At 35.9% G+C, this 20,474-nt stretch overlaps 1 protein-coding gene across 3 annotated transcripts in view; it reads left to right on the top strand.

Annotated features, from left to right (window-relative positions):
• Positions 1 to 229: 229 nt before the first annotated feature.
• The window catches only part of LOC145687742 (uncharacterized), a 356,205-nt gene continuing 335,960 nt past the window's right edge, over positions 230 to 20,474 (top strand). For all 3 annotated transcript variants that reach the window (XM_081761191.1, XM_081761190.1, XM_081761189.1), the window contains exon 1: positions 230 to 561. In XM_081761191.1, the coding sequence (XP_081617317.1) occupies positions 482 to 561 (80 nt within the window). In that variant the 5' untranslated portion in view covers positions 230 to 481. The remainder of the gene's footprint in view (positions 562 to 20,474) is intronic.

Genomic DNA, 20,474 nt, shown 5'->3' with positions numbered 1-20,474 from the left:
ATACACACAGGCTTCATATAATCAGAGAGAGATTGAGAGAGTATTGTGTATGCGAAATAGAATATTCTCTGTTTTAATATTATTACTCTAGCAGGTGTTTCATAGCATTTCATTTTTCCCCTCATAATTTGACCATGGGCCGTTTTATGTTGTGCGCATAGAGCATGGGCGTGATTGTTCCGGCTTGTGAAGCAGGCGGGGAATTTTGATACTAAAGTCAGGGCAACGAGCTGCCGTACGAGAACTCAACAAGCCGAGTGAGGAAACTTAGCGGAAATCACAGCGCAGTTCAGGTGAAACATCCTGTGACGGTCCCAAGCTGGGAAACGTACACTTGTTTCTGTAGGAGCAATTTGTTGAAACCATGAGTGCTACAGACATGTACAGATAATACGTGCTTGATGAATGCTCTAACTGTATCGTGTGATATTGATGTTAAACGTGTTTGAAATCACAAGAAGATAATAGGCATTGTTTCGAGATGGATCTAAGAATGGAATTGGCTTTTGTTGAGTATTGTTGCTTGGGTGATATAGTCTCCGTGGATTTGGCGTACAAAAGGTAAGTGTATTACTTTTGAAATGTATTCCGATTTTTGTAAATAATAATAATTCACATTGTATTTCGAGTGGTACAACGGTGCATGATCATTGAGTATTTTAGTGATTTTTAAAAAGTTGAAAAAGTACATTCTAAATGAGTGACCCTTCCAATGCAACATGTTAGCAACGAACCTTGAGGAAATTAGTTAATTCAATATTCTAAACTGGTTTGCTTTATAGCTGCATTTATACTTCTAATTAAATGAAGTAGAACTTGCTGCATATCCCGAAAAAGAAATACAACCTGTATGCTCTCTTGTATGCTATTTTCATTGTAGTTAAGTATAAGAGAGACGATATATTCTTACCAATTTCTTATTCATTTAAAGAAAAATACAACAGGCTACTGCCCAATTGCAGTATTCTGAGTTACAATATTTATATTCATGACATTATCTAATTAATATAACAGAGTAACACAATATTATTAAGAGGATTGATTAGGTTATTACAATATATACACAAGATACTGATTATAACTTTTCTAAACATAATTTATCAAGTTGCGTTTTAAATTTATTCTCATTATCATTATAAATATTTATTGACGGTCCAAAGTAATTACTCTGTTGTAAGAAGCATATCCACCATGTAGTGACTTATTTAAGATATTTGTTTTTGCTTTATTACAAAAGAACTGAATGTTATTTCGATCTCACGTGTTTAGATGAAGCACCCTAAAATTGGTCTTCTCTCACAAGTCAATACAGGCAATTCTGTTGTCTAGTATTTTATGTAAAAACACATGATCATGTGTAAATCTTCTCGTTTCTACATAACTTACGCACGCCCGCCACACACGTATCTAACTCCAAATGGATTACTCAAACGCTGACTTACAGATTACTTCAACAGTATATATATATATATATATATATATATATATATATATAATTTTCTCTTTGTAGAAAATTTACCATTTTAGACCTTTTTCCTGTTTCTGTTTTGCCTCTTCTAGTTTGAGTTGCCACGGAAGCAGGGGTAAGTAGATTATTATGGTCATCATCCCAAGTATTAACCCTTAGTGGAAAACCATTTACCGAAAATTCAGAAGCTCCCATAGACTGGGATTCCTCGTAATGTGTTCGTTCTGACATGAGAATCAATTTTCTTAGTGCAATGTATTAATGTGCTCTCATACGATGAAATGGGTTATGATTTAGGCTTTACGTCTTTGCCGAACACCGAAGCTATGAACGACGAGACCCACTGCTATAATAATATAATATCCAAATCATCAGTCAAATTTCAACCTGCGGCGACACAGACTAAAAGCAAACTGTATAACCGCGAAGGCTATAGAAAATTTTTATGTTAAATTTGTTATTGTATTAATAAAACAAAACAGATCAAAACAGTAAACATATATTAATAAAACTTGTGTATTTTTTTTTTGGCAATGTAACATCATCTTATCAGTCATGTTATGCATCACACACGTCAAGTATAACGTATCTGATTATATTGCCGAAACTGTTAGACAAGTCTTACTGTTTTGGTCTGTTTTGTTTTGTTATTGTATATACATTATTAGTCCAAATTTCAGCGGTTACCACCACATTATACGCAATAGTGATTCTTCTTAGGTCTGGCTACACAGAAAGCCCATCTGTCTCTTCAAAATGTGACAATTTCAATTGAATTGTGTCAAAAGATGCTCTTTGCCGACATGTTTATACAGTGAAACTCTTTCGTTTGATTTATATTTTCCTTTTATGATTTACGTTTGTTATTTCGTGATGTGCGACTCAACCACGTCGCTGGAATCAATATAAAGCCAAGATGTTTCTTTATAAAGTAATATGTAGACCCTACTACTACTACTATTACTACTACTACTACTACTACTACTACTACTACTACTACTACTAATAATAATAATAATAATAATAATAATAATGTAAATTGACATATATTAATACATTGACATATATTAATGTGTTAAGCTACCTTCTTTATAATGTGCACTATCTGTGCTGAACCTGCTGCAGACCAGGCAGACACAGTATCACGTAAATTGAATTAGGTAAATTAAAGTGAGACACGAAATCTTGAAATTTAGAATTTAGTTAAATTTATCAGTTACAAAGCATAGTATAAGCAATAATGTATTTGCGTTCCAGTTCTTTTGAATATATAAATTCAACCTTCCTTAGAGAAAGCTTACACTTTCAAAGCATAGAAGACGCCTTTTGTAACAAGAGCTTATACGGGAAGGGGTGTACAAAAGCAGATGTACATTGACGAAACTTCATTAACATTTAGAGAAAACACAATGTTATTTTTCTAATTACAATTAAGGATGCGCACGAGACGAGACTTAATGCTGTCTCGTCTCGTCTCAAAAATATATGTTGTATTGTCACGTATCTTGTCCTATCTCTAATTTTGAGACGATACGTCTCGTTTTCAGTGGTAGAACGTTCACCTCTGGTGCATGGGATCCCGGGTTCAAACCCTGCTCCTGCCAAGTGAACTTTGTGGTGGACAAATACCATGTGCGTGGGTTTTCTCGGAGTTCTCCCGTTTCCTCCCACTTTCTTCATTCCACCATTTCATTCATTTCTCATAATCACCGTCTCCTTTAGCCTAACCGGCATAACCGTGGGACGTAAAACTCAAAGATTTCACTTCATTTCATTTTTCTATTCTATTCCAATATATGTTATTCGTGGATACTATCCTTTCTGAACGCTGATTTCGTTCGTTAGTCTACGCTACTTTACTTATGTCATGTCTATGCTACGCTACGCTATGCTATACTGGTCTACACTGTTCTACGTTACAATGGGTCTACTTTATTATACAATCGAATGTATTTGTTAAAAACGCCATATTTATTGTCATTTACTCAGAAAAGTATTTTAAATTCTAAATAACTGGTTAATGTTGCTCAACTAGTCTTAATCTGACGCTTTCGAACATATAATGAAGCATCACTATATCTCGCTATATATAATTAATGGGGGGTTACTTTCTATATTAGGAAAATTTGAAGTGAGTTGGTTTGTAAAAATATTCAAAAACGATCGATATTAGTTAAGAAAAAAATCAGAAACAAAAAATACAATGCTTCGCTTCATATATCCATTGCTTTCTACTATAATAATTGCTGAAGCTTATGCTTATTATATGGAGCGCTTACAGCACAGGGCAATCAATCCATAAAGTTGTGAGAAAAATAGAGATAAAATTGTATGCATAATTATATGGAAAATTTTACACTTTTTTTTCTTTCTTTACGTTGGTCTACTTACCTTGATTTGTGACTTTCAAGTTTCATCCCTTTTTCCACTGAAAAGTATCTATAATTTAACAAGGAAGTAATTATACTATGATAATTTAATTGAAATTCATCGTAATTTGGCCCGTAACAAACAGCATAGTGGTAATTGAAGGGGAAGAAGGGGGAAATTCCCAGACACCACTGAACACTTCTCTGGAACCTCGTTCCCTTTTGCCATCTAGGGGGGAGGGAACTTGGTAATGACATCAAACCTTCATATGTAATTACAAAAATTAAATTTATAAACAAATAAGAAATCATCAGTTTATTAGACATAAATTGATAATTTATGCACAAGATTCCCTATCGAAGGTGTGGTAGATGAAGTTTCTGTTCTCCATGAGTCGACATTGCCAACTGACATGGTCGATAAGGAAAATATGTTGTATGGTGATAAAGAGGTGATACTTCTTACTGAGTATTTCAAAACTGACCGAGAAAAATCGTTATCAGACTTAAGTCTAACATGCAGATTGTCGAGTATTACCAATTTCAACAACTGAGTGGGAACGGGGATTTCCCCTTATGAATTTACAGATCACTGACATTAGAAATAGACTAAGTGCTCAAACATTGTCTAACTTGTTGCTCATCAATGTTAATGGCCCACCGGCTAGACAAGCTCAAAGTAGACGAGCTAGTTATTTCTTGGCTGAAGGATGGACAGCATTCCGCTGCGGATGATTTACTACGAAAAAGTCCTGGAGGCCAACAGGAAATAAACTCGATTTCAGATTTGTTTTAAGGTTCCAAATTACGAGTTATGGAAAATGTATATTTGTATTACTAATGTACCTTTTTAATGAGTCTTTTCTTTCTTTTTTATAAACTAGAAGGTAAACTACTTTGAATAAATATTTATAATAAGTGCAATTATGCATATTTGTAACTTAAATTTAAGGTGGTGTTTTAGTGATTACACAAATTACAATTATAAGCATACTTCAATGATTTATCTACACCCCTAGCACCCCCTCAGCACCCCCCTAAAATTTTCGGACACCCCCCGGAAATAAATTCGTTACACTCCCCTAACCAGGGGGGTGCAATATTAAAAAGATTCATTCTCGTTTTGTCTAAAGCCTTCTAGGACTTTATAGAAAATATTTTAAATAATCTTATCTTTAGGTAGAACGAGAATTCTTGTTTTGCCTGATTTTTGGAGACAATGAATTCTGTGCGAGGAGAAATTTTTTAGTGAAATGTAGTGAAATCTTGACTCTTAGCGCGTTTGTATGCAGATCGGAACTCGTATAAAATGGCTGTAGTAACGAGGGCGGGAACTAAATCCAAGCGGTCAAAATGCAAGGAAAATTCCGACGAGGACAAATTACAAGGGACAAAATCACAGGAGTATATTTTGGAGGTACCAGGACACACCCCATATGATTATTTTTTCCCTTCAATTGTCATGTATTCTGAAATGTTATCTGTAGTTTTTCAACTGAAATAAAGTTTTCTTTCTTTTAAAATGCTGAAATTTCAATAAAACGTAAAAATGTAATAAAAGGGCAAATTAACTTTAATTACTTCCACACATACCCATATGAAAAGTTCTGGGTATTCCTATTTATTATACCTTTAATACATTTGAAATACGTTTAGCATATTTCAGTAAGACCATTCATTTAATTACGAAAAGTGACTGTGAGGCATTTTATTTTAAAAATGTCGTTCTTGTGGGGTAGCAAATAACAGTCTTTCATTTTGAGTAATGTATAAATATTTATTTTAATTCTGAAATACTGACCTATTTTTTTCTTTTTAGCGAAGATCAAAATGTGAAATATATACTTAATATAACAGTCTTACGTCTTTTATTGGATTTTCAGCTTTTTTTTTAAAAAAAAAATGCCATTTCCGTAAAGTGAAGAATTTCAGATAGGGACGGATCCAGGACGGACTTCTGACAAGGGGGGGGGGGTTGTAATACTGCTACTTCGAGCTACTTTCAAGAGCTCCAGACTCTGGGATGGGTTTTATTTATATATAAAATAAGAAAGTTCCCTCTTCTAAGGGGCGATCGCCCTTCTGGATCAGTCCCTGATTTAAGATATTTTAGATGCATAACAGTTGAAGAAAAAAAATAATCGTTCTTTTATTAATCTGCGCCTATTATTCTGTCGCCTGAATTTAGTCCGCTTTGTCTGAATTATCCTTGGGGTTTGTGCTCTTGAATTTTGTCCTGCATTCGTAATAATCTGTTTGGTAATTCTGAAAGCGGTTGTAAGAAGAATAACTATTTCTTCAAGTTTCATTACTGACGTCTCTGGCATGTAAAATTTGGAGGGGACATCAAAGAAATTGATTTAAATGGTACTTCCTAGTCCAACCTGTTTATTATCTTCGATTCCATTTTTACCCTCCTGCTTACCTTCACGGATCCCCTGAGGTATATCAAGAACTCTGTTATAATCGTTTCACAGCCTGAATATTATATTCCGAATAAAAAATATTATTATTTATATGTTATTCTATCGTTAGTAAATAATTAAATTAGAATAAAATATTGAATATTTTGTACTTCAAAATATTGGGGGGGACGTGTCCCCCTCATCCCCCCACCAGAGACGCCTGTGAGTTTCATCATAAATTTTAGATTTTATTCTCCTTATTCTTCTCGGAAAAATGATGAGGATGCAGTTCTTTATCAGCAGTGTTATTCACATCTACTTTGGTAAAGATGAATGTGATCTTTTTTAATACCTGCGGCGAAATGGAAAATTGATTGACTCAGTTGCAAGAAAGTCGTTTGATATTGTAACTGAAACGAACATAAAATAAACTTAATTCGGTATAATGTCAAATTATTTCACACCAAGATTTTATTCTCTTTTTCAGTAGTTCATCTATAACATGCTAAGGCTTGCAGTACGTAAAAAGTGCCACAGTTCACATCCTCAAGACATATTTGGCCATATATTAAGTAAATGCAAGAGAATGCATAAGGCAACTCTTAAGAGAGAATGGTAGTGTTCTGCATCACAGCTCCTTTTTCGACAGTCATTTATCAGCTGATTTTTCTTATATACATAATTCTATACTATATGCAACAGTATCATATATACTTCTATTTTCATATTTATATTGTCAATGTAAATAGCAGCAATACAAAATATCAATATCAATATTGAAATACTTCTTCTTTTTTTTTTTTTTTTTTTTTTTTTTTTTTTTTTTTTTGTAGTTTCAATCAAATCAAAAGGTCAGATAATCGGGGGCTGTTTTACGCATACTCTTGCATTGTTTGCATAATATGAGGTGTAATTGGAAAGTTTTAAGATTGGGCTTGTAATTTAAAAATGGCAGTACTTACAGGCTATTGTGATGAATCTACTTCAAAGTAGTCCCCTGCTGAATGAACCCACCAATTCCAACGGTGTTTCCACTTTCTGGGAGCATTACCGAAAATTATTTTCCGTGGTGTGAAGCACTCTCTCCGTGTTTGCTTGAATGTCCTCAATTGAGTAAATCTCTTCCTTTTCAATGATAATTTTAATTTAGGAAAGAGGTAGAAGTCGTCCGGGGCCAAATCTGGGGAATACGGGGTTGCGGAAGCACAGGAATGTTGAATTTGGCCAAAAATTCCTGGATCGAGAACGCACAATGCGCTGGTGCATTGTCTTTGTGGAGAATCCAATTATTTTCTTTCCAAAGGGCAGGCCTTTTTCGCCACACATTTTCGCGCAGACGCAGAAGGACACTTTTGTAGTATTCCTGGTTGACTGTCTGTCCCTAGAGTAAATTCATGATGCACGATACCCTTAAAATCGAAAGAAAAAAAAAACACCAACAATGTCTTCACATTCGATCGACTTTGTCGCACTTTCTATGGTCTTGGTGAATCTGGGCTCTTCCACTGAGAAGACTGGGCCTTGTTTCTGGGTCATACCCATAAACACATGATCTATCACATGTTGTTAGTAACTTGTTACCCAACAACTTGTTACCCTATTCAAGAAATCTGAGTCCATTTGGGCTCGATTAAACAGTTCTTGGGACACTTCAAGTCTGTGTTGTTCCTGCTCGTGTGACAACACTTTCGGAATGAATTTCGCGGACACTCGACGCATGTTCAAATCATCAGTTAAAATTGACTGAACTGCATAAAAACTTAAATTCAGGTTTTCAGCTATCTCCCTAATTGTAAGTCTACGGTTCGAGCGCACTAAATTGCCAACTTTCGCAATGTTTTCATTAGTTTTTGATGTTGAAGGCCGGCCAGACCGGGAGTCATCCTCTACTGACACGCGGTCATCTTTGAATCTGTGAAACCAGATATACACGTTTGACTGGCTCAGAAATTTGTCTCCAAAAGCTGTTTTTAAGAGTTCGTAAGTCCCCGAAGCAGATTTCCCAGTTTTAAAACAAAATTTCACACAAACGCGTTGTTTCAATTTTTCATCCATTTTACACACTTAAAAATCCGCCAAGACACACACACACACACACACACGCCCGCAATCAAATGGTTGCAACGCCGTACTGAATAAAGATATATCGGTGCATGTTTCAGCATGTCTCAAGGACACACTATGCCACCGCTTCCATGCTAACGGGCGATTATATCTACTTCTTCTGAGCAGTGTTGCCAACTGTCTTAAAACTTGACAATCACACCACTTATATGGCCAAATATGTCTTATAGATGTGAAAGGTGGCACCTTTTACGTACTGCAAGCAGTGGCGGTTTTAGCGGGTAGGCCACGTAGGCACGAGCCTACCCAAAATTTTGAAAATATATAAATACTAAAAGATATAATAAAGAGTAAATATATTTTCCACTTTTTATATTAATGATAAATAATTATTCAATAAACAGCATCAACTGCTACTGTAAAAGTAATTTCCTATTGTCATTAATCAATCAAATGTACATATGTATCCATACGCGAGGGAGCGGGCCTACTCAAAAATTAAATACTAAAGCCGCCCCTGACTGCGAGCCTTAGCATGTTGGAGGTGAACTACTGAAAAACTTAATAAAATTTTTGTTTGAAATGACTTGATACTAGACCGAATTTGTTTTATCTTCGTTTCAGCTACAATGTCAAACGGCTTTCTTGCAACTGAGTCAATCAATTTTCCATTTCTCTGCAAGTAGCTTTTTTTTAAATCACATTCATTTTTAGTGAAATAGATGTGAATAGCACTGTTAATAACAGAACTGTATCTAGTCATTTTTCCGAGAACAAGCAGAATAGCATCTAAAATTTATGATAAAACTTAAAGAAATAGTTATTACAGAATCCGTTACAATTACTAAAGAAAAATTCTCTTGAAGAAATCCCTCCCAGAACAGAATTCCTCGTCTTGGAAGATCATTTAAAATATTTTCTACAAAGTGCTAGAGGGTTTTATGCAGAACGGGAAGACACTATTAAAAATCTTGGTATTTTGGTTTTTAAAAGATTTTGAATTCTTGTTTTTAAGTGCCAATAGAATAAAACAACCTACTTTGGACAAGATAAATTTTCTAGCAAAGCACGCAACGCAAGATTGAATGGAAATCAACCTTTACACGGCTGTGAGCGTCAAAATAAAGTTTGATAAATCGATTGCCAACGATTTCATCTCGATGTCACACCAAGCATGAGAAAGTCAACGCTAATTGGCTCTGGCTGAGGAAGGTAATCCAATGCAATCGTTCGTTGCATCAACGAATTTTAAAGTTTTTTTAAAAGCTAATTAAAAAAGACGATAATAGTTTACGACCTTAAATCAAGATTGCACCCCTAAGATTTTTTGAACACCCCCCTAAGTTCCAAATTCTGGATAAATCACTGGCATACTTTATGGAGATGCTCTTACAGACAGTACCCGAGCATCTTTATACGCTATGGAAAACTGATTTTTCAAATCTTTTGGAGAAAAATACTGTGAACTGAGAAATCATAACCTTTTCCATATTGTACAGAAGTATTTTCCTGCGAATAGAAGTTCCTTTGGAATGCGTTGAGAAATTAACACTCGCAAGAATACTCTCTTAGTACAAGTATATTTTAGGCACACACTAATTTCCCCCCACCTCGAGTTGCTTCAATTTCCTCACTGACAAACACTTTACCATTTTATATCGTAAAGGTCAGATAAACTTTTATTGTAACAGAGTGGTGCTTGAGCGATTGACCGTAGAAATTCAAACTCCGATTAGTGACAATTTCACAGTCTTGTTTTATTATAAGTGTAAACTTTTTAGTCAGTTCAGAAGAGGCCGTGGATCATGTGTAGGAGTTGATGACGAGATTTTGGTGAGTCAGAGTAGGTCACAGTGGATGAAAGTGGTTGATGGTGGGTCAGAGTGGGTCACGGTGGGTGGTGGTCATGGTGGGGGGTGGGGGGTCAGAGTGGGTCATGGTCAGGGATGCATTCGAGTCGAGTCGAGTCGAGATTTAAGCCTGTCTCGACTCGACTCGTGTCTCGACTCGAAAATATGTTTCTGTCTCGACTCGTGTCTCGACTCGACAGTCTCTGTCTCGACTCGACTCGAATTCGAGTCGAGACGTCTCGAAATTCGAGTCGAGACAAAATGTACGAGTTAAAATATACGCACACATCAGCCAGACCATCATAACTACCTACCTAATTGTCAGTATGTCGACTTTTGGCATGGATAAAAACGGCGACACGTCTTGGCATACACGCAATGATCCTTGATAGGTCGCTGGAGAGAGCTGGCACCACATGTGCTCACTCAGCTCACCTAATTCCCGTAAATTCCGGGAAGGGGGGCGATGTGTTCTGACGTGACGTTCAATCACATCCCACAAGGGACATCACTCAAATGTCCGGCTCCAGTTTCAATGAAACTTTTTTTGCTGATAGAAGGCATGTATGCATCCTTACTTGTGATGACAAATTTTTGCCATGGTGCATGTTTTCTATTTTTTTTAAATAACTTTTAAGAGTTGTGATGTGGTTGTTAGAGATTACTACAGAAGTCCCTTACTACCCTTTGTAAACGGAGCGTTAATGAAGAAAAGTGAAGAAAAACCATGTGGATACATATAAGTCCTGGGGGGAAGTCATATGGTAGATATGACCTTGATGGCAGCCATCTTGAAATCCGCCATTTTGAATTAAGGTCAAGTTTTCAAAATGGGAATAGGGTAATATGATACATAATTTCGGGCTAGAATTTAATTAGAAAAATAATGGTGAGGTTAGTTTTAAGATACATCCATTTGGGGGAAAGTTATAGGCATATTAATTGTTTTTACTTACTGTGTGCGTAAGTCCCTTCTTACTTTCGTCTCAAGACCTGTAAATCGATCGCAACGGCAGAGCCCGGTTTCGCACTAGTGTTTAGAAATCTTTAAACTCACTTGAGGCAATATTTGAGGATTATTGTATTGTATTTTGCCGTTAATTAAATTTGAACCCACTTCATGATCTTGTGTAAAGTATCACTAAAAGAGAATTTCTGTTTTTATGGAGAACGTAAGCATAGCAATTATAAAAGGTGAGTAAGGTGCGTATGTATTTATAAGAAAGTTTATTTTACGAGTCTTTTGTGGTTCCGCCAACCTATTCTTTAGTTTTTTTTTTTCAAAATACTCATATCTCATAAATAAAAGAGCTATTATAAAATCTCTTACCACTATTCTTTAATACTTATAAAATTTTATTTATTGTAAAAGCACTGGCGAGATATTTCTTATCGCCCACTAAAATTATGGTGGAGCTCCTTCGTGGCTAACGGTTAGCATACTTGCCTTTGGCGTGGGAAACCTGGGCTTGATTCCCGGTGGGAGTTCATGTGGTTCGGATTCCACGTTAATCAGTAGGTCCACGTCTCACATAGCCTCGCTGCTGAACGGGACATTAAACTCAGAATCAATTCAACTCAAAATTATGGTTTTGACTTTATTATGATGTCATTAGTTTAAACGCCCAACTGCCCAGTAATTATAAACATTGACTACATTATAAAATTGTAATTTGTGACGACTAAAATATCAGAAATTAAAGATTATTCTTTGGGTTTTGGAACATTTTGAAAAACGTGAAAAACTGGTACTGCACCGATACAACACACCTTTTGGATTTGTCATTGTGTAAAGTGATACAAACTAAAGAAGAATTACAACTTTATGAAGTTGTATTAGGACTTATTATTTAGAAATAAACACCAAATAAGTGTAATAGTTCATATCCGTATCAAATACCAAGTTTATGATGAATCAACTACACAAAGTAGGATCCAAAAACGCTCATTGCAATTTGTTCCATCCTTCAGTCGAACCAGGAACTGAAACATAAAGAGTGACATTTTCTTTTTAAAGATACTTTGTCCAGCTAAGTATTGTGAAGGTTTATGTCAGTAGAAGGAATTGCATTCCATTATACAAGCGCAATTTCATAACTTTATGTACACATTACTAAATATCGAATACCCTTGTCCATATGATTAGCCTACGCGTCTTTGGTGCGGGAGACCTAGGTTCGATTTCCGATGGGAACTCCTGTGGTTCTGAACCCACGTTAATTTGTAAGTTCACGTCTCATATAGCCTTGATGCTGAAAGGGACACTAAACTCTAATCTAATACTAAATACAAATATTTAAAGAAAAATGATGACGCACCAAGATGACGTGAATTTGGCTATCAAATCCATTTTGTGTTTTCAGTTATTTTCTAGTAGTATTTTTTCTAGGCATCCTTTCAAAAGACAGTGATGCAAATTTCGTAACTGCAAATTCCTGTTAGAAGCCATGAAATTATCCGATTAGATGCAAAATTTCCCGTCCACTAAAATAGATACCATAAATTTACAATATCTAACAATAAATAATTTTGAAACATATCGCTTTCGAGGGAAAAAATGAAGTGAAATCTTTGAGTTTTACGTCCCACGGTTATGCCGGTTAGGCTAAAGGAGAGGGGTGATGATGAGAAATTAGTGAAATCGTGGAATGAAGAAAGTGGGAGGAACGGAAGAACCCCGAGGAAACCCACGCACACGGTGTTTGTCCACCACAAAGTTCACTTGGTGCGGGCTGGGATCGAACCAGGGTCCCCAAGCACCAGAGGTGAACGATCTACCACTGAGCTACCGCGGCCCCGCTTTAGAGGGGCCATGACGTATAGTTGAACTCATTCTCGTAGTATGAAAGGCATTATTTATAATTATGCATGATAGGATCACAAACAAAATTTAAAAATATTATGTGCACTTTCTTTTAACAAACATTATATTGTCTTTTATGGTGTGGAAGGGAATGTTATGTTCGAAAAAAAAGTCCTTAACACGATTCTTGGTGCTACACACTGCATGTTCCTAGCCACAGAAAAGATGCAGCGATAGGTAGGCTATTTTTCAATTGCTTTACATTAGCTTGATGTTTCAAGTCTTTTGTGTGTTTCTGAAGTTCACTTTTACCACAAAAGAGCTCAATATTAACATGTCTTACATAGTTTTGGTTCGATTCTCAACACGGACTGCAACTACCCGTTAAATTGTGCATCCGAAAGGCACTCTTTGTTAAACCTCGCTTATCACCGCTCATCTTAATAATATATATAACTTCACCGCGAAGCAAATGTTGCATTTCTCTCTTTCATTCTAACACAAAACAAAACTAACCACAGCTGTGACACGAAGGAGCTATTTCGAAAAGAAACAAGCTGTGCTTCATAGAGATGTGTACCAAATGATAGAAGTATAAAGTATTGTTTTCTTTTCTTTTTATTGATATCAGTTGGTGTTCTTAATGAGTTTACTCATTAGTTTAGAAAGAGGATATATGGAATTTGGACATATGTTGTACGTATTCTCCTGAGAAATTGATGAGACCAGAAAAATTATAAGGACAGATGGAATAGGTTTAAGCGCATCTACGTGACTTTATCAAATATTTATTCTCCATAATGGTACCACGCGGAAAACTTGGTATAGGCCTACTTTTATCTTTGCCTCCCTCTGTTAGCTGTTTTGTATCATATATATCGGATGGTTTTGATATTTCTTCTGATCATTAAAACAACAATGGTACCTGTGTGCGTGCAGAAATGCAAAAGCACAAGGTAACTTCCTATTTGTTTTGGAAACAACAAACCCATTTCACGTGTGCGAGAGAAATTGAGCACAGCGAGATCGGGTGTTTACTCACGGTCAGTTCGCAGGAGGAGTCCATGGTAAAAGATTTGACTATCTCGAAAACACTCGCAAAACCTTACAAATACAAAAGACTGCGCTTCAAAGAAAGTTTAGACACAGATGTTTCAATTTTCTTTTAGCATCTTTCTTCAGCAAAAGAGTCGGTTCATTGTATTCGAAAAAGGGAAGGGAGAAAGGGTGAATTTATATTTTATGTGGGGGGTAACGTTGTAAGTAGTATAAACAATACATACCGCTTCCGACTCTGTACTGAAGCAGTTCCTTTAGCGGTATATCACTAGATCTATCTTGACCATCATCCCACCTCAAGTTGTAAAGTAGAAAGGGACAGAAGTATTCAACATGACTGCGCACTTGAGTTTCAGTTCACAATACTAAAACCAATGAGCAAGTAAACAGTCTTTTGTAGGATCGTGTTTTACTTCTTGAATTTATTTTTGAACATTTCTGTGAATTCAACAACAGAACGCAGTAGAAATACGGACTAGTTTTTACTCCAACTATTACTTTCGCTCCAACCCAGGGATGCCACATTTATGATTTCGTACTAGATTTAGTGATTTTAGTATTGAACTAGTGATCTAGTACGTACTTTGGGTAAATAGGCACATTCTAGTGATTTTTTTGCATTTTTTTTTCTGATGCAGACAAATGAGAAGGAAATGGTTCTTAAAATAAAAGGAAGAAGTATATTGCACTTCAAAACAAATGTAGAAACCTTAAATTATTTTTTCTTTTCCCTCTGACTGAATGAAACCCCTGCTGTGTAACGACCTTAGGTAAACAACGGCTATCTTTGGTCCGCTACCTCCTTTTGTTAGCCGACAAGAGATGGGTTACTCTTTTTTTCTGGAAAAAAGTGAAGAAATAATTATCCAGTACATTTACGTTTTGTCAGGCACACAGGCGCAGTCTGTACTTGTTTCCTAACGAATTTTTTTGCAACATAACATAAATGAAACATATGTACCAGAAAATAGAGGCAGTACAAACGGAAATTTTCATCTGTGACACATTTGATGAGAAATATAGTTAAATGTCACGTGCAAGCACTCTAAACATGTCCTATCCTGTAATTCTATTCGTATGTTTATGTAGGTGAGACTGAGAAATCAAGAAACAATAATAACTGGTTTTCTTCCAGGGGAAAAATCTAAATGTGAAGGGGCGTTACACTGGGACTTTAATTGCGTCCTTTGTACAAGATTAACAAGTAATAGCAATTTTTTAATTTATTTTAGTTCTTGGGGAGAGGAAGATGGAAGCGAACCCTCGTAAGGATTTCTGCAAGGAAACATGAATACTATCCGCCACTGTTTGTTACATTACACAAAATAGTTTTATATATATATATTGAGTTTTAGTCAGGGTTTTCATTCTGCAGGAGAGGGGGGGATAGTAATACCTGACGAACATTTTCTATTCTCAGAGTGTTGCAATGATAGCATTTCCTCCATTATAACTTGGCCAAGCTAGTTGCATTATATGTAAGGATTAAGTTAGCCTAAAAAGCTTAAATTTCTATGGCTGTTTTACTCTGTAGCCATGTTTCTCATTTTCGGTCTACGGGACTCTGTGTCCGGAAATTTTCGATGGCTTCCAAGTCGGTAAGTAAGTGTATCAAAGGCATATATATTATATCTATGGTTATATGAGGCATGGATCTACAGTTTAAAGTGGGATACCGGTAACAACTTCATGAGCTTCCACCGTAAATCGAACCAGAGTCTCCCGCGATCAAGGCGTATGTGTTAACCATACAGCCACGAGGAAATTCACATAAGCACACACACATATATATTGTTGAGTTGATTTTGACTTTACCGTCTCTTTCAGCAGCGAGGATATATGAAATGTAGACCTACTGATTAACGTGGAATCCGAACTACATGAGCTCGCGCCGGGAATTAAACCCGAGTCTTCCACGGCAAAGACGCGTACACTAGCCGCGGAGTTCACACACACAGACACACAGAATCAGAGTCCTCACACACCAAGGATGAGAGCTGTGCCACTGAGTCACAGCGGCCACGGGGCTAGGTCGAGTCCACTTTACGTTCATAGTTTCTTAGTACATAAATGTTACGATTATGAAATAGATTTTCCTTAATGAGCTGCATAAAAACAAAAGCTTTCGAAATGCATTAAACAATTAGCTCGATTTGAGTGTGAACTTAAAGTTATATCAGAGTGTAAATACGGATACGCACCAAAGCTTGAAAACTTAATACACTATTTCTCCTATATAGTCAGCATGTATCAAGCAATCGTTCAGCTTTCATTTGAGAGGATGGAAATCGAAGGCCCCTGAACAACTATGTTACTAATGTGCAGAATGTATTTATCTTACAGTGAACTGCTTTGATGCCAAGTGGCCTAACTCCAAAATTGAAATTTTCCAGGAGTGAAAGTTGAAGTTCAATATCTCATGAACAATCCATATTTCTTTTATGTTGGGAACCAAACCCATAACTACTGTATGTAGTTCATTGTTTTATAACTTAGTGTTTACAAAAATCCTTTTAAGAAATACCTATTCATAGAAGTGAATGGTACTTATCTGTACTAGTTCTTGGCATCCAAGCAGTCCATTTATTGTAATACTAGCTTAATATACCCATCCTTCGCATGGGGGCTGTATTTGGAAGTCAACACCTGTGGAAGTATCACCATTCATTTCAGTGACCGCGAAAACTATGGATTTGACACTAGTATCAATCAATATGGGCTATTTATACATGTCTCGGTATTCCTCACCCGCTGACACCCGGCCCGCATACAGTAGTAGCTGAATTTGCAAGTCATCGCTGATGGAAGTGTCACCATTGATCTCAGCGACCGTGAAAACTATGGATTTGACACTAATGTCGATCAATTTGGATTACTTTTACTACATGTCTCGCTAAACGCCACCCTGAGACCCCCTGGTTCCAATTTTGACAAAAACGCTTCGTCTTAGACTGGGACCTGGACCAAGGTATCCGTGACCAAAATTTGGTAACTCTCGGTCAACTTGTCTGGTCCCCAGGTCGGTCCCAGTAAACGTCCCCCCCGAGACCCTCTGGTTCGAAATTTAAAAAAAAAAAACGCTTCGTCTTGATCTGGGGCCTGGACTAAGGTACCCGTGACCAAATTTTGGGAACTCTCGGTCCACTCGTCTGGTCCCCACGTCGCACACAGACAGACAGACAAACACACAAACAAACTCTTTATTTTATTTATATTAGATAAGATATACTATGTAAAATAGTCTCGTATCATAATATGTGATGTACAACAAATGTTACATTATATATTATCCGTAGCTCGTGATATGCTGCAACATATTAAAGCCTCAGAATAGTTGGGCAAGCGAATAATCCAGAAGTTACGTAACCCTATTGCTTTCATGGGAACGAAAACACAATAATTATAACTATGCTAAATTACTATAGACTACCAACTGCTCATTCAGAGAATTTATGAAGTTCACTTTATCGCAATAGTTTTATACAAACTAGATTTAGACTACGGATAATAGTTTTATACAAACTAGATAATCAATTATTATTATTATTATTATTATCATTATATTTGCAGTATAACCAAATACAACGACATTAACTATTAGTTCTAATTAACTGAATTGAGCTGAAAATTAAATCTTGATCTTTAAAGATTAACTATTAATTTTATGCGTTCTGTACCTTTCTGAAGGAATAAAAGCTGGAATTGGTTTCAAGGCTGTTTCTGAGTGAATATTTTCTTCAAAATAATATTAAAAATTATAGAAAGATTTTCGAGACATTCGAGTCGAGTCGAGATTTTTAAGAGCCGTCTCGACTCGACTCGTGTCTCGACTCGAAAATTCGAGTCGAGAAATACGTTTGTCTCGACTCGTCTCGAATTTTACAAAGTGTGTCTCGACTCGAGCGCATCCCTAGTCATGGTGGGTCAGTGGGTCGTAGATCACGATGGGTGGTGGGTCAGTGGGTCGTGGGTCAAGTTTCCATTGACCCACGCCAACTCTGGTATGTAATACCTAGGTATATTAATCAAACAACAAACTAGATGTGTTGGAAATGCTTTACTACTCCGAGTCTTTTCCCTTCCAGTGCGTTGTTAAACTGACAATTTTAAGAGACTTAGAGAAATTAACGAGTGCAAATATATTTTGTAAATGTGTTCAATAGAATGAATAGATTTAGTATAGGATAACTGGAGTTAGAACAACGTAGTTGGATTGGGTGAGTTTTTCTTAATTTGTCGCAAAATTATTAAAAATTTCGTTCATATGTTTTACATTGTACTATTTTCTAATTTATGCATAATATTTTCAATGTACCAATGGAATTATCTTGTGTTCTTTTTAATGCCATATTCCATGCAAAATTTATTGTATCATTCACATACATAGCGATGTACTAAATATTGTATCGTGTGCTGTATTGCATGTATAAGATAGTCTCATAGAAGTCTTTCTAAAATGTGTAAAAGGAAGGAAATCGAAATTTCACTTCATTTCATGCGGAACATTAGCATGGAAGTGTGATGTAGATTTGTTGTCATACGGGAAGGGAAGATCATTAGCGAAACAGCAGCGATCATTATCCTTGCTTGTGCTCAATGATTTCCTTCCGAACATGCTTATTGACGTGTTCAACAGTTTTATTACTCTGGCATTCTTCAAGAATGTAGGCGAGTATGTCGGAACAAATAAAGATGAAATAAAATCGAGTACCTGCTTCGCTTGGCTCATTCATTTGAAGCAGAGTAAATGCATTCGTTTAAGATGAAGAGAGTACTTTTATGAATGTACAGTCATGTTCAATAACTTGAACAACTAACTTTGTTTCATTGGCTCTCTCCACACATGAGTAAACAATATGTTTTGATACGCTTGTAAGAATGAATTCGTGGAAATGATAAAAAAAGCTTATATTACGTTACTAGGAATAATAAAATGAAATTTCCACGCTTATACCCTGTAAGCTAAAAGACATGGATATTTAATGAAAGTGAATTATTATTTTTAAAAAATGGTGGATGAAAATTTGGGAGTGAACGGAACTACCCAGAGAAAACCTATGGACATTAAGCTGTCCATAATGAAACTCACTTGCTTGTTGGGAGTCCAACCAGGGACTCGCCACATCAGAGAAGAGTGATACCAGCGAGTCACCGTGTTTCCAAGGGATAAAACTAAAAGAGAATTAAGTTTTGAAAATTTTTGGAACATTATGTACAGAGTGGGTGTGTAACTAGATTGCTTATTTTTTATACGAATTTCATGATTTCAGTATTGATTTCTAGAAGAAATTATATTAGGATGAATATATATATTCACACACACACACACGCGTGTATATATATATATATATATATATATATATATATATATATATATATATATATATATATATATATATATATATAGATAGATAGATAGATAGATAGATAGATAGATAGATAGATAGATAGATAGATAGATAGATATAGATGTGTGTGTGTGTGGTTTTGTTTGTTTGTATGTCTATGTTCCAGAGTGTGGATAACTCTGGAACGCCTGGAGCAATTTTAATCAAACTTGGTACACATATTACATACAATCTAGAATAAGGTGCTGTTGGGGTCGGACCCCCTAGCACACATACAGGGAAGTGGGAGATATATAAAACGATGGAAAAGGACGATATCAGTGTCAAATCCATTGCTTCAGTGGTCCATGTTCTGATTGGTGAGAGTTTGGATGCCTCTGAGGTCCAAGTCCAGCCCCAGGAAAGTAGGAAAAATGATAAATAAAAATGTGCGAGAAAGGAGGACTGATATTAATATCCAAGTTATAGTTTTCGAGGTCGCTGAGATGAACACTGAGACTTTTGACGTCGTTTAAACCCAAGTTCACTTTCTATTAGCAGTGGCGTCTCGTGGCATAATTTTCCGGTAGTTCACACGGTTCGTTCTTTCAGTATTCTAAATAAGCTAAATAATAAAATCATTGAAAATAAAGATACCCATTCATAACAAATGTTCCATTTTATTTGTATACTGTTCTTCTGGGCAGCCAAATTGTCAATAAATATTTTGAAGTCTAGTCTTTACTGTTTTTTTTTTTTTGATACTATAGATAATACACTAAAACTATTCTGTGTAATGGCGTTTCTTTAAATGATTTTATATCCTTCAATACGGTAAAGCATCTTCCAGTTTCTGAAGTGAAGATTGTAATATTTATTATGATTTTCATTGTTGTGTGCTGAAAGATTCATGTCTTTCAAAGGATTCACAATCAATTACACGACGATACTCTAAGGCTCTGCATTAGACTGAAAACATCTGCTGTGTCGTGCACTTGAATTGCCAAGTATGCTCTTTTTCTAACCTGGAAACAGTAAGTATATACGCGAAATATGCAATCCAGCAAGTTATTATGCAGCTTCAGAAATGTCTTTAATTATGAACGCTTTGTTCATGAGTTCTTGCATT

Source organism: Thermobia domestica, chromosome 6, assembly GCF_964235325.1.
Source record: "Thermobia domestica chromosome 6, izTheDome1.hap1.1, whole genome shotgun sequence".
Classification (NCBI taxonomy): domain Eukaryota; kingdom Metazoa; phylum Arthropoda; class Insecta; order Zygentoma; family Lepismatidae; genus Thermobia; species Thermobia domestica.
This window is presented reverse-complemented; position numbering and strand designations above follow the sequence as displayed.